This window comes from Molossus molossus, unplaced genomic scaffold, assembly GCF_014108415.1.
Source record: "Molossus molossus isolate mMolMol1 unplaced genomic scaffold, mMolMol1.p scaffold_m16_p_19, whole genome shotgun sequence".
Classification (NCBI taxonomy): domain Eukaryota; kingdom Metazoa; phylum Chordata; class Mammalia; order Chiroptera; family Molossidae; genus Molossus; species Molossus molossus.
This window is the reverse complement of record NW_023425354.1, coordinates 4,376,030-4,390,518: the sequence shown is the minus strand read 5'-3', so window position 1 is coordinate 4,390,518 and position 14,489 is coordinate 4,376,030. Positions and strand designations below refer to the sequence as shown.

At 54.6% G+C, this 14,489-nt stretch overlaps 1 protein-coding gene across 2 annotated transcripts in view; it reads right to left on the bottom strand.

Moving 5' to 3' along the window:
* Positions 1–14,489, bottom strand: part of RNF157 (ring finger protein 157) — a 74,789-nt gene that overhangs the window by 10,119 nt on the left and 50,181 nt on the right. For both annotated transcript variants that reach the window (XM_036267940.1, XM_036267941.1), the window contains exons 4-14: positions 11,866–12,012; positions 11,297–11,414; positions 10,578–10,644; positions 10,262–10,305; positions 9,838–9,885; positions 7,176–7,247; positions 6,257–6,416; positions 6,040–6,152; positions 3,100–3,338; positions 1,832–1,940; positions 178–286 (exon numbers count right to left, since the gene is read on the bottom strand). In XM_036267940.1, the coding sequence (XP_036123833.1) occupies positions 178–286; positions 1,832–1,940; positions 3,100–3,338; positions 6,040–6,152; positions 6,257–6,416; positions 7,176–7,247; positions 9,838–9,885; positions 10,262–10,305; positions 10,578–10,644; positions 11,297–11,414; positions 11,866–12,012 (1,226 nt within the window). The remainder of the gene's footprint in view (positions 1–177; positions 287–1,831; positions 1,941–3,099; positions 3,339–6,039; positions 6,153–6,256; positions 6,417–7,175; positions 7,248–9,837; positions 9,886–10,261; positions 10,306–10,577; positions 10,645–11,296; positions 11,415–11,865; positions 12,013–14,489) is intronic.

Genomic DNA, 14,489 nt, shown 5'->3' with positions numbered 1-14,489 from the left:
GGACCGGGAGCAAGACAGCTGCTTGTCCCCCAGCTCGGCGGCAAGACCACCACCCAGGAGAGCAAGTCCCCTTCCCGCACTCAGGTGGTAAGGTGCTGCCCCAGGTCTGTGTCGGAGGACAGGGCGGAGGACTAGCCCAGGGCAGCACGTGCCGTCAGTCCTCGCTGCTCCACGTACCTTCAGGCGAGGAGACTGTGGAGGAGAGGGGCGTCCCCGTGCAAGACGACTGGTCGACGGCTCCTGACGACAAGGTAAGATCCTCGCTGTCTGGAGTGACGCCACATTCCTGGGGGGAGGGAGGGGGGGGCAAGTCAACCGCAGGAGGGTGGCTGAAAGGGCAGGGACCTGGGGAAGGAGGAGGGGAGGGGACCCTGGGAGGGGCTGAGGTCCCACAGGCATGGTCACCACACCAGGACCCTGCGGAGGAAGGGCAGTCTCTCTCCTGTCATCTCTCCCGCCTGCCTGGACGGCGTCTCCCAGGGGAGGTGCCAGCTTCAGTCAGCACGTCCTGCCTGTCCTGCCCGAGGCACAGCATCTGCTGGGGCCTTACAAAGACTGCGGCTCGGGTGACACAGGTCAGCCAGCAGCTGTGACATGGGAACACCCAGCTTTCCCTGGGACTAGGAACAGCTTCCTTCTGAAGGAGAGGAACACGGAGCAGCAGAGGCCGCCCCGCAGGCCAGGCATCGCCCCTCGGGTGTCAGGCTCGTTCCTGCTCAGTGGTTTAACTCACACCCTGTCCCAGCCCTGACACCCCACCTGGGAGCTCCCGGGCAGGCCACCCACCCCGTCCCAGGCGGAGGACACACCCCAGGGGTTCTGTCCCCACGGCCCATTCCTTCCTCCACGCAGGTGTTCTTTGTCATCTCAGATCCGCGTCCCTGCCGCCCGGGCTCCCGGAGTAGCTCCTGGCTCAGTCTGTCTCCCCACTAATCCGCCTACACCTCCAGCAGGTGGGACTTCAGGAGACCACAGACCTGCCCGCGCCCAGACTCCCCGCCCCCCAGTGTTTCTCTGGCCTTTGTCTTCATTTCTAAGAATTTCAAGACTCAGCCCCACGCTGGTCCTCCCTGGTCCTCCTGGTCTCCTCCACTCGCCGTCCCCCCCTCTGCACAGCGCTTCCTGTCCCTGCAATGGGCACACTGTTTCCCAGCGTTTCATTCATTCATTCATTCATTCAGCAAACACCGAACTGACCAACAACTGGGAGCCAGACACTGCTGCCAGCCAGGTACATGTCCTGTCCCAACTCGACACGAGCTCCTGAAGACGGGGCCCCTCTCACCCCGTCCGCTCCAGGTGCCTTGCCGAGGCTGGGCGTGATGAACCCGTTCCCCAGAGTCTGTGAGGGGTGCACGGGGCAGGCCGCGAGCACGGCCTCTCGGGGCGTGTCACCTGCTGCGCCCGGCCCTCCCCGGACACCCCCGCAGCTCGCTCTCACGCCCCTTCGGCCTCGTTCAGGGACCGCTGTGTAGAGGCGGCAACCCCACCTCTGGCCTCGACACTCCCCTTCTCCCTCATCTGTCGCGGTGACCGCAGCGCCATCGGACACATTTTTACTCGCTGCCTTTTGTACCCACCCCCACCCCTCTATCAAGCCGAGACTATGTGCCGCCAGCAGGGACATACGCATCTCCTCCCTGCTGCCGTCCTCAGCAGGAGAGTGACAGGTGATAGCACAGGCTCGCTCAAAGTGAACGAACCGACCGAAACCTTGCTGCTGTGTCAGGGAGTGTTCAAAGGGTGTTTGATGGATGAATGACAGCAGGGGGACCCGAAGAGGCAAGGACTGGGGTCCAACCCCCAAGACAGGGAGGGCGATGCCGGTCACCTCTCCCAGCTGCGGAGCGGACGGCCGCGGAGACAGGCGCGTCTCCGACTCGCTGCAGGAACGCTCATCTTCCTCCTCGTGCAGCACGGACGAGTTCTGCGAGACAGACCTGTGGGGTCCGAGGGGACAGCAGTGAACCCACAGCCACGGAAGGAGCAGAGCGTACTGACCGGACCCTGCAGGAGGATTGCAAGGGGAACCCCAAATCTTAAGAAGGAGCAGGGAGGTGGGTGAGAGCACTTGATGGGACTGAGACCTCTTCTGGGTGTCAGAACATCTCAGTTTTCTCTTCAGCTCCTTCCATAACTCTTGTCTGCACTTGGGAAAAGCCACTGACATTTTTATTATTATTATTATTATTATTATTATTATTATTATTTTCATCCTCACCTGAGGACATTTTTCCATTTTCTGTTCAGATAGAGTGGGAGGGAGAGAGGAAGAGAGAAACATCGACGTGAAAGGGACACATCAAGTGGCTGACACCCACACGACCTAACCAGGGCCGGGGACAAACTGCAACCAAGATACGTGTCCTTAGGGGGAACCGAACCTGGGTCTCTCTGGACCGCAGGCTGGCCCTCTAACTGCCGAGCCAAACTGGCCAGGGTGCCACTGACATTTTTGATGCGTTACTATTTTTTTTTTTAATTCTCACCCAAGTATATTTTTCTACCTTCTCTTTGGACAGAGTGGGAGAGAGGGAGAAAGAGAAACATCGATGTGAGAGGGACACATCGACTGGCTGCCTCCCACACGACCTCGATCAGGGCCAGGGAAGAACCGCAACCAAGGTACGTGCCCTTGACCTGAATCGAACCCACGACTCTGGTCTGCGGGCCGACACTCTAACCACTGAGCAAAACTGGCCAGGGCAGTGTCTTAATATTTTCATCTATAAAATACCTTCCTTTACTCTGCCGCAGAAAGTTTATCATGACTTGTACCTAGTTGGATTTAAATGCTTAAAAGATACAGATCACAGGTTACTGTGGTCTTCAGACTAAACGATGCTCCCTAGCCCTGCCCCCCCCCCCCCCGAACAGAACGTGGAATAGATTCGTCTGTCTGGATCCTCCTACGTCCCGTGGGCCACCTTACTTCCCCCAGGCGTTAGCCCCAAGTCTCCAGTGAAATGAGAAGCTCTGGAAACAGCCCAGAGGGTCCACCCTGCCCCAGGCACCTGGACCGCAGTCAGCGGAGGAGATGAGGGGGGGTTGGAAGCACCCACCGAGCCCCCAGGCCGATGCTGAGTGCCGGCTACTCACTTGGAGAGACTCCTTTTGAGCTTGAGTCCTTGGCTGCTGCAGTCGGACAGCCGGTCGAGGGGGGAGAGCATCCGGACAGGGGGCAGGTGGCCCTCGCTGCCGTAGGCAGGCAGCATTCCTGAGAGGTGGCCATCTCCCAGCGCGTGGAGCGGAGGGGCCGCGGGGGACGGGGTGAGGGGCCCGTTGAGGGCCTCCAGAAGAGACACCACTTCATAACCTGGCGGAATGTTCTCTGAGGACTAGGGGAGTCAGACAGGTTGAAGAATTCATTAAATACCCTTTGTTGTTCGGCACGATCGTCTTTCCTACTCTGCACTGGAAAAATGTTTTCTTACGCCTGCTGTGGGCCGGGAGTGCGGGAGGCGGTGTTGTCTGTCAAAAAGCTTCTGAACTACAGGCCGAAGAAAGATAACGTGTCAAAGGAGCACGTATTCCTAGATTCTGCTTATAGATGAACTTCTGAATAATGTCTAGTTTTTTTTATTTTATTACAATAGAAATATACATCTGGTAGAGGAAATTTGGAAAATACATAAAAGCAGAAAGCAGGGGCCCTGACCAGGTGGCTCAGTTGGTTGGAGCATTGTCCCATACACCAAAAGGTTGTGGCTTCGATTCCTGCTCAGGGCACATACCCAGGTTAGGTGTTCGATCCCTGGTGGGGTGTACACAGGGCAACCGAGCTACGTTTCTCTCACATCAACGTGCTCTCTTTCTCTCTCTCCCTCCCTTCCTCTCTCCAGAATCAATAAACATATCCTCGGGTAAGGGTTAAAAACAAGTGGTGCCCTGGCCGGTCTGGCTCAGCGGTTAGAGCGTCGGCCCATGGACCAGAGAGACCCGGGTTCGGTTCCCGCTAAGGGCACGTACCTCGGTTGCAGTTTGACCCTGGCCCTGGTTGGGGTCATGTGGGTGGCAGCCAGTCGATGTGTCTCTCTCACGTTGATGTTTCTCTCTCTCCCTCCTTTTCTCCCTCCCGCTCTATCTGAAGATAAATGCAAAAATGTCCTCAGGTGAGGATAAAAAAAAACAAGTAGAAAGAAAGGGAAAAACCATCAATAATCAAATCCTCAAAGTAATAACTTTATTAGCATTCTGTGTATTTTCTTCCAACCTTTTCCTCTGTACTGTTTACACAGTTACAATCTGTCAATAACAATTTTATATCCTGCTTATTTCACCAAACACAAGTGTTTTCCTTCACACTCATCCCCTTTTCACAGACACCGGAAGTTCCTATCGGTCCCCGTGCCAGCCACTTAGTGGTGTCTGACACCACTGACTGTGCATAAAATCCCTTTTTCCCCTCAGATTATTTTCTTGGTATTAAATTCTTAGACCTTAGATGATCAGGTACAACTGTGTTTAAGGTTCTTGATAGATACAACTGTTCTGTTGTTTTTTTACAACAATCTTTCTAGGTACTCCTAAAAGCAGAAAACGTCTGGCTGGTGCGGCTCAGTGGACTGAGAGGTCCTGGTCCGATTCCCGGCCAGGGCACATGCCCAGATGGTGGGCTCCATCCCCAGTAGGGGGCGTGCGGGAGGCAGCTGATGGATGTTTCTCACACCGAGGTTCCCGTCTCTCCCTTCCTCTCTCTCTAAAAAATCAATAAAAACATATTAAAAAAAAAAAAAAAAAAAAGGCAGGGGGGAAAAAAAAACCCTATTCTGCCAGCAGGCAGTATCTTTAAAAAGCTTTTTAAATGTGAAAGGTGAAAAATGGTATTTCCTTTGATTTGCATCTTGCTGATTTTTAATGTGGTTGACGTTGAGAAAAAGGACTATTAGTCAGCTACGTTTCCTCTCCTAAGGGTTTTCATATCTGTGAGCACTTATCTGCTGTTTTATTCATACGAGCTACAGCGAAGAGCGAGGCTTTCCTCGGGGCGAAGACATTTTGTCTTTAAACGGGCGGCTGCCTGCCTTTCCATTTCGGTCGGTCATCGTCATCGTCATCGTTCACACGTCTGAAGCTGCAGCTTCTATGTGGTAACTTCTGCAGTCTTTGTTTCTCCTGTTCCATCGCTTTTAAGCTTAGAGAGGCCGCTCCCATCCCAAGCCACTGGGAATCCGTTCCAGGTTTCTAACGTCCCGGGTCTGCTTGGCGTGGAATCTAGTTCGCCATACTCCAGGAGGGATTTGCTCTCTGGTACGGAGTAAGCACTGAACGATCTTCCTCCCCAGACAGCTAACTAATGGTCCCAACACTGTCCATGGATGGTAAGTCTCCCCACTCGTGTCCCATCTAGGAGAGCCAGCGTCTGCTGGGCTGTAACTACTGGGCTCCCCAGCTTCACTCAACACCATGCCTTCCCCTCGGAAAGGGAGGAGAGTGAGCTTATCTGCTTGGCTCCCAGCCCCTGAAGCCACGAAATGGGATAAAGAGCAACAGTTACCTCCTCCGAGGATTCAGATAGAGACAGTAAAGTGTATTCCAGCTTAAGACAACCACCCCTCGTTTCTGTCTGGGGGAGTCCCCGAGGACACCGGGTTTCTAACCTTGTACTGCAGGTTGGTTTTAAGGTCACGTGGTCTCTGCCAGCTGACTAACTACTTCCGCTGCCAAGGTTTAATTACTTCCTGCAAAGCCATGTAAAAACGGCCAAAGCCTGGCTGGTGTGGCTCAGTGGTTGAGCATCAACCCAGGCACCAAGAGGTCGCCGGTTTGATTCCCGGTCAGGGCACATGTCCAGGTTGTGGGCCTGATCCCCAGTGGGAGGCATGCAGGAGGCAGCCTGGCCAGTCGATGTTCTCTCTCATGGATGTTTCTATCTCTCTCTCCTTCTCCCTTCTTCTCTCTCTAAAATCAATAAAGAAAAACAATTTTTTTTAATCAATTAAAAAATATATTAAAAGGGGGGGGGCAAATGTGAGAAGAGGCAACGAGGAGACCACAGTGTCTGCTTCACAGGGGGTCGTGGTTCTGAACCCAACTTACCGAGTGCTCGTCCGAGTCGGATGTCTGGGAGGAGATGATGGGGTTGAAGCTGGTTGGGGACAAGGGCCCCAGTTTCTTCCTCATGGCTCGGATCTGAAGCAGAGCCCGGAAGGCTGCGAAGAAGGAAAAGGGCGATCAGGACATCTGGGCGCAGGAGTCAGAAAACGCGATGCCCCCTCCCAGTGCCCATCAGTGTGCGGGCCCAGCAGGGGCTTACGCAGTCGGCAGATGGGGCAGTTGTTGGCCTGGTAGCGCAGGGTATCTGCACAGGTGTTACAGAGGCAGAGGTGGCGACAGGGCAGAATCAAGGTGTCCCGGACGTCGGAGAGACACACCACGCACTCAGCGCTGTTGTCACTCACTTCATCCTCAGCCACCTGGCCGGGAGACAGAAACTGAGCCAATGACAAAAGACACGTACTTTCTGTTTTTTTTTTTCCTTTTTCTTTTTTCTTAACCCTCACCCAAGGACATTTTTGCATTTATCTTCAGACAGAGCAGAAGGGAGAGAGAGAGAGAGAAACATTGACGTGAGAGAGACACATGGAGTGGTTGCCACCCACACGACCCCATCCAGGGCGGGGGACAAACTGCAACTGAGGTATGTGCCCTTAGCGGGAACCGAACCCCGGTCTCTCTAGTCCGTGGGCCGATGCTCTAACCGCTGGGCCAAACCGGCCAGGGCGACACATACTTTCTGCACAAGGCAGTTGGCCTGAAGGACTGAGACAAGGAATAGGAACAGAATCTCGCCTTCACATTGGACTTTATAGTCGACCTCGTGCGTTCACAGGCTCATCTCACTTCGGAACCGTTATCTCAAGCTCACCCTAGGAGGCTCAGATCGGCACTTGGACCAGCGAACTGCGGGGCGGAGCAGCCACACAGGGAAGAGGGGTTTAGGGACCAGACAGCCCAGCCAGCAAGCGGAGGGCACGGAGCTCTCAGGAATAACCCAAACCGGCTGTGTTTCTCATCTCCAAAGTGGTTTAAGTGCAACCATCTGAAATGCGGAACAGGATACCCTCTGGGCCCCAACCGACTGCAGAGCTGGGCGCCCGCCGCGCCCAGAACCTGGCTTATCAGAGAGTCTCACTGCCTCTGGGAAGAGCAGTCAGACTTCCAGTAGAACTCGCCTTGGAGTCTTGCGTGTTGTACTTGTTTTCGATGCCGTAGATTTCCTGCAGGAGGTAGCTGACCCCATCTACCTGCGGAGCAGACAGAGAGAAGCTCAGGGCCGGAGCGCCGCTCGCCCCGCCCGGTGACTAAGGACTGCAGGACAGACAGCAAGCCGGGCCTCGGCAAGCAGAGGGCATTTTGCTCACTTCTGTTTTCTCGCTGGGAGGAGAAGGAAAGTGTTTCATTCACCCACATCACGCCCACCGGGCACACAGAGTGCACGTGTGGCCATGACAGCGTCCTGCCGTCACACAGCCGTCAGTTAAGAAAGGCACAGACTAGAAAAGGTGGGAGGATACGCATCAGAATATAACGTCAGCCATGAAATAACATTGGGTCCACGGATCACATAAATGAAGGCATGGAAGAGAAAGGACGAGGAGAAGAGATGGGCAAGGAAAAGGGGGGAAGGAAAACGCTGCAGGGAGGCGTTCGAGGAGAGCCAAGTGTGCCCTCCCCACCCAGAATCGCCTTCCCCAACACGCAGCCACACCCCTCGTGGCCATGTTTCTTTTCTTTTCTCTTCCCTTTTCTTCTCTTCTTTTTATTAACACCTCTCACATGTTTATTTCTTTTATTATTTATTTTTATTTATTAATTTTGTTAACCCTCACCCAATATTTTTCCATTGACTTTTAGACACATCAATGTGAGACAGATACATCAGGGGATCAAACCTGCAACGCAGGTACATGCCCGAGACCTTTCAGTCCGTGGGCTGATGCTCTAATTGCTGAGCCAAACTGGGCAGGGCTTGGCCTTGTTTCTTTCTTTCTTTTTTTTTTTAAGTCCTCACCCAAGGATATTTTTCCATTTATCTTTAGATAGAGTGCAAAGGAAAGACACACACACACACACACACATCAACTGGTTGCCTCTGGCACAACCCCGACCAGGGCTGGGGATGGAATCGCAACCGAGGTAGGTGCCCTTGGCTGGAACTGAACCCATGACTCTTTGGTCCGAGGGGCAACACCCCAACTGCTGAGCCAAACCAGCCAGGGCTGGGCATGTTTCTTAAAACTCCAACTCCGATGCCCAGGTTCACTCCCCTAGTGGGGGCTCCGGCAGTGCCCAAGCTGGCCCTCCCTGGTCTCTCTATTTGCGGCTGCTCCCCTCCTCCGCCTGGCCTCCATCTTGATCCCCTCCCCCAAGACCTAGCCTGTCACTGATTTCACATCCCACTCTGCAGCCTGACAGAGACTGTTACTAATGCCAATCTAGCAACAGAAAAGCAGAGAAACCATTTTCCTTGAGCTACCCCAGCCAGCCACTCTATCCAGGTGCCCTGGAGAGCTGCCCCCCCCCCCCCCGCAGGCGATCGGCAAGGCCTGGCCTTTCCCGGCAGGACTCTGGGCTCAGCATCTGTTTCCTCCTCTGCCTCTCTTATAACCTGTTTTACTTCAGTGATTATGTTAGAAAGGATACTATCAACTAATTTATACTAAGGTATTACTGACTACTGACCTTGTGAAGAAGGGAGAGCTCTTAGCCCTCAAAACTGAATATGTAGAATTTCAGATACCACCACCCATGGTGGGGGCTGCCAATGTCATGGGCACGCCCCCTCCTCACCCTCCTCTCCTCCTACTTCTGCAAGAGGGGAAGGTGGCAGCAGGGTCAGGACTTCCAGCAGACATGCGCCTAACATGTGGCCCATTCCGGAGGGGACAGCTGGCGGGCAAACTCTGGATGTTAGAGAAGCTAAACTAAGCCAAGCGCTCTAACTGGCCCTGAATTGGACTCCAGCACTTTATCCTTTAGCTTGAAATGTCTCAGGCCTGACATTTTAGATAAAAAGAGTTCTCCCCAAACCTAATGTCAGGAGACAAATCTTATCCTTTCCCATCTCAAGTCCTGTGCTCAGAGAATGGCTGCCTCATTCTGAAACGGTCAGACACCAAAACCCAGTGTCCTTTTCAGGCCACCCACGTAGCCTCACACACAGAAGCACACCCTTTTCTCTTTTTTTTTTTAAATTTTTTTTTTATCCTCATCCAAGGATATTTTTCCATTTTTTGTACAGATAGAGTGGGAGGGAGAGAGAGGAAGAGAGAGAGAAACATCGACATGAAACGAACACATTGAGTGGCTGCCACCCACATGACCAACCAGGGCCAGGGACAAACTGCAGCCGAAGTACGCGCCCTTAGCGGGAACCGAACCCGGGTCTCTCTTGACCGCAGGTCAACGCTCTAACCGCTGAGCCAAACCGGCCAGGGCCACACCCTTTTCTCTTTAACAAAAGGGGGCTGGGTGGGGGAAGAAGAATGCTTAGCAAAAGAGAGAGAGAGAAGGAAGGAAGGAAGGAAGGAAGGAAGGAAGGAAGGAAGGAAGGAAGGAGGGAGGGAGGGAGGGAGGGAGGGAGGGAGGGAGGGAGGGAGGGAGGGAGGGAGGAGGGAAGGGAGGAAGGGAGGAAGGAAGGAGGGGGAGGGAGGGGGAGGGGGAGGGAGGGAGGAGGGGGAGGGAGGGGAGGGGGAGGGAGGGAGGGAGGGAGGAAGGGAAGGAGGGAGGGAGGGAGGAGGGAGGGGAGGGAGGGAGAGAGGGAGGAGGGAGGGGAGGGAGGGAGGGAGGGAGGAGGGAAAGAGGAGGCCAGCAGTCCTGGTGCTCAGCACTCACCACTTGCTTCTGTTTGAGGGGCTTGGCGCAGAAAGTCCCATCCGTGTGCTGGAGGGAAACATGACAGCGATGACAAGGGGGGAGGCCAGAAAGCCCCGGTGGTTCGCGGGGACCTCTCCCGACCACGCAGGTTCTGGGCACCCGCCGTGTGCTTACAGACCCTAGTGATGGCAGGCCTCACAAGTGTCTGATCTAACTCTTCCATTTGGAGAAGAGACAACGAGGCCTATGGGGTGGGGTGGAGGTCATGCACAAGTTGGTGGCAGAGCTGGAACTCAATCCCAGTGCGGCCCCCCCACCCACAGCCTCCCGAGCCAGCCCCCCCACCCCGTTGAGCTCAGGCAGCCAGAGACAAGGGTTACACTCGCCTCCCATGAAAGAGTTAAACATGCTAAAGTGAGGCCCTAGAAAGCTACTCACTTACCTTTTCAAAAGTGCCTAGCAGCACGTGGCAATGGCCAAAATACTCTGAAAGAAATACACACACGGATGAGGAGGAAAACAAAACAATGCGCCCGATGCCCACCTCCCCCGATTCCCCGCCGCCAGCAAGCGTCCGTGCTGTCGTGGCCGGGGCACATTATGGGACCCAGCGATGCTCTTGCGGTCCGAGGACCTCGGGACAGAGAGCAGGCGCGGAATCAGACACTGCCTGACCCCCACCAAGGAGGCCACGGCTGCCCCAGGCCTGGTGCCACAAAAGGGCTGTGTGTTGGCAAAAGAAGAGGGGGCATCCATACCGTCCCCTTCGTCCACCACAGCTTGGACCACTAACGGGTAGACCTCTCGGTCCAGGTCGAAGCCAAGCTGAGGGAAAAGGAAAGAAAGTAAGAGCCAAGAAGGACTGACCGCGGCACAGGGACCCACCCAGAGGGAGGTGTTGTCAGGAACCTCATCTCTGTTCCCCCCAACCTCGGAACACTCATGTCCCTCTGATGGAAGGCCACCGGTTTCTCTTTGACATGTCCTAGAGGTACAGCTGTAACCCCCAGGTTCTTTTCTGTGAGCATGGATTCATTTATTTTATTGATTTTTATTTTATTTAGAGAGAAAGGAAGGGAGAGAGAAAGAAACATTGATGTGAGAGAGAAACACCCATCGGCTGCCTCCTACATACCCCGCAGCCCGGGCATGAGCCCTGATTGGAATCGAACCAGGATCTCTCGGTCCATGGGACATAGCTCAACCCACTGAGTCATGCTGGCCGGGAAAGCATGGATTTCTTAAAATGCCCTGGGCTAACGGGCTAGTTTGGGATAGAAAATCCACGAGGTTAGGTGCATCCTTTTAAGGGAATGAAGGAGTTACAGGGCTGATGGTCCGTGTGACCCTCCAGCACCTGGGCAGTCAGTCTGTTGCTGTTGGCAGGGTCCTAACCAGCTCCTGGGCCCACCCGGGTCCATGCGCGGACCTGCCCTGCGTTTTCTCCCAGCAGCGTCACCTCGCCGGGGCGGCTCACCTCCTCTTCGGCCCACTCGGAGGGGTCCACCGTGTGGGAGGGCAGGCAGAACTGCTGACACACCCCTCGCTTGTAGTGCACCGTCTCCGACTGCAGGCTGTTGTCTTTGGGGATGTAGCTATGGATCAAAGTAGGAAGCAGAGCAAGAGTTAGTGTGTAGCCCAGACGGATCTGACCATCTCCTCTGGCTCGCGCCTGTTGTCCATTATCCACAGGCTCTAGGAATAAAACAGAACAGACCAGACCTCCTGCCGTCTGTTTCCTTTGCTTTTGCTTGGTAATGCTATTAAACTTGTCTACGCAGCCACTCAGCCCCAGGAGGGTAGCTTCATAGGGTTTTAACAGCATCTCAGTGATCTGAAGGGCTATGCTGCCATCTGCACTGTGTCCACACGGCACAGTTAAAGGGAAAAGGCTCCAGTGGGCTCTGTAGAAGGAAGTCCAGATTCAAGAACCGGGTCTCACCTGGTTGTAGGAAGAGACTGTTTTCCTCCACGGGCAAGTGCACAGGGCAGGGACCCTAGCCTGGCTGGGAAGGAAGCGGCTCGCGGGGGCTCTTCCCGGCTTACCTGGCAACGCCGTTCTGGAACTCCTCGGTGGCCTGGTAGTAGATGGTGATGGCCACGCGGGCATCGGTGTCGAAGGTGAACTCCACGTTGTAGTGGACTTTGGCTTTGCTGGCCTCTTCCCCAGGGGTCTTGACCTCCTCAGCACATCTGGAAAAACACAAAGACTGAGAATTTGGCAGGTAGCAAACCAATATTTTAAAATTATTCTTTTTTTAAACTTCACATATTGGGGCTTCTCTCTGTGATCACAGGCCTCGGCGCCATGCTCCTTGGGAAGACAGCAGAGGACCTCATTGCCGCCGCTGGGCGCTGGTGACGGCCGATGTTTCCCGGTGCCACAACCAGCGTCCTTGTGCACTGGGACCCGATTTACTTTTGGTTTTGTTGTCATCAGTTACTAGTCGCGTAGTTTACATAGTTTCCACAAGGCGCCACTGTCCCCCCTCCCGCCTCTTCGGAGGAAAGCACCCTTTCCCGTGTTTCTAAGTACCATGCGGGGCCACTCCTGTGTCTCAGCTTCGGGCATCTCCCTCCTGTCACGGAGAGGAGGGCTTCCTTCCCTCCCGCTCTGCATGGTTTTGTGATTCTGAGTATTTCAGTATTATTCACTGTTCAGCCCCAGAGGAACCCCCATCATTGCTGTTTTCCTTTGTGTTTTCTCAGCTGCTCTGTTTTCCATGTACCTCGTCACTAATTCACACCCAAACCCTCCGCGGGCTGCCGAACTCTCTGGTTGTTCGGCTGCACCGGTGTTCTGTGCGGTTTAGCGTCTCGAGGTGGCCCCTTCTGGAGCCTTCTGACCTGCGCTCTGGTCTCCGGGCCCCTGCACCTGCAGGCAGCCGCCATCCTGGGGTCTCCCCTCGTCACCCTGCTGGTCCCTGTGCCTCTCTCCTGGCTCCCTCCTCCTTGGGTTACGCTTCCATTTGGGTGGAGCACACCTTCCAGCGGCTTCCTGAAAAAGGGCGTTTTGGGGGGATAAACTTTCTGAGACATTTTATTGTGCTGACTTCATGGAAAGTCTGGACGGATAAAGAATCCTAGGCTAAAGACACTTTTAAAAGCCCTTCAAAGCATCACCGCATCATCGTCCAGCTTCCCCGTGTTCTCGGCTCCATCCCGGTGGCTGATCCTCTTCCCTTTGAGACAGGTGCCGCTGCTGTCCGTGGCGCCGGGCGCTCGGTGGTCCTCTCAGGTCGGAAACGCTGACAGTGCAAGTCACTGCTGATTGCCTTCCTCCCATGTTCTCCGTTTTCTTCCCACGACCTTAGCTGGGTGTTACACTGCTCAGCTGCTGCTGTTCTTGCTTCCCTATGGTTCAGATCTCTGCTTTCTCCTCCCGCTTTCTGGAACTGTTCAGCTTTCTCCTACATGCCGCTGACTCTCCTCATTCTGCTAACATGTTTATCCTCTCTAAGGGCCTTCGGTTCCCTAGATGTCCTGTGTCACTGCGTCCACGGAACAAGACAGCACCCTCTTCATGTCTCAGAGGCTCTGAATGACGTTTTCCTCGTCCTGCAGAATTTTTATTTCCACTTAGTGTTTTTTCTCCACGCCGGTTTGTTTTGCCACGTTCTTTCATATCACAGGCGCGCCTTACACATCTGAGAGACTTCGGTTGTCTGGTCCTACTTAAGAAATTTAAAATTGGAACTCTGGGTGCACAGCAGGGCTTGGGGACACTAGGCTTGCCGGGGCTCGTCTGAGTCTGTCCGGGACCCTCCAATGCCAGTCTCTGGTCCTTCCACCTGGGTGATTCCTCCATTCCCTGACAGAGGCCTGGCTGCTGGCGTTCTGGGGGTGGGGAGGGCAGGCTGGAGGGCTGAGCACCCCGTGTGCCTAAGTTCACTCACCCCGACGTTAGTGCTGCATCCAGGCCCTAGCGGTGCCAGGTCCCAAATCCAGAGATGCGCTGTTTGGGCCTTTCCAGTGAGGAGCCCTCACCGGCCTCTGCAGGGTGTGGGGAAGGCAGCCTGCTGGGTAGGGCAAGGGAGGGGTCTGACAGCCTCTTCTGCAGACTTTCCACCAAGCCTCCTGGTGCTCGCCTTCCGCCCCATCGTCCAGAGGTCTTGGTGCTGCCAGGTCCGGAGCCTCTGGGATGTCACAGCGCAGACGCGGCAGTCTCAGCTGCCACCCCCGCTCACTGGGGGTTCCGACTTCTCACATCCGCTCGGTGACTTCACACGCACCGTCTGCTTCTAGCTTCTAAAATTTTGTTTCTGCAGCTCCTTTCCCATTCTCCCAATTCTGTGGATTTATGCTTTTAAAAAGGAGTCTTGCCCTGGCCGGTTTGGCTCAGCGGTTAGAGCGTCAGCTTGCGGACCAGAGAGTCCCGGGTTCGGTTCCCGCTAAGGGCACGTACCTCGGTTGCAGTTTGTCCCCGGCCCCAGATGGGGTCATGTGGGTGACAACCACTCGATGTGTCTCTCTTGCATCGATGTTTCTCTCTCTCTCTTCCCCCCTCTCTCCCTCCTGCTCTATCTGTAGATAAATGCAAAAATGTCCTTGGGTGAGGACAAAAAATAAAATAAAATAAAATAAAAAGTATTCTTGTGTGGAGCTTTGAGAAGCAAAAGTAGCTGTTCCATCCTCCATCTTTCCCGGAAGTCTGAGCATCAGAATGTACT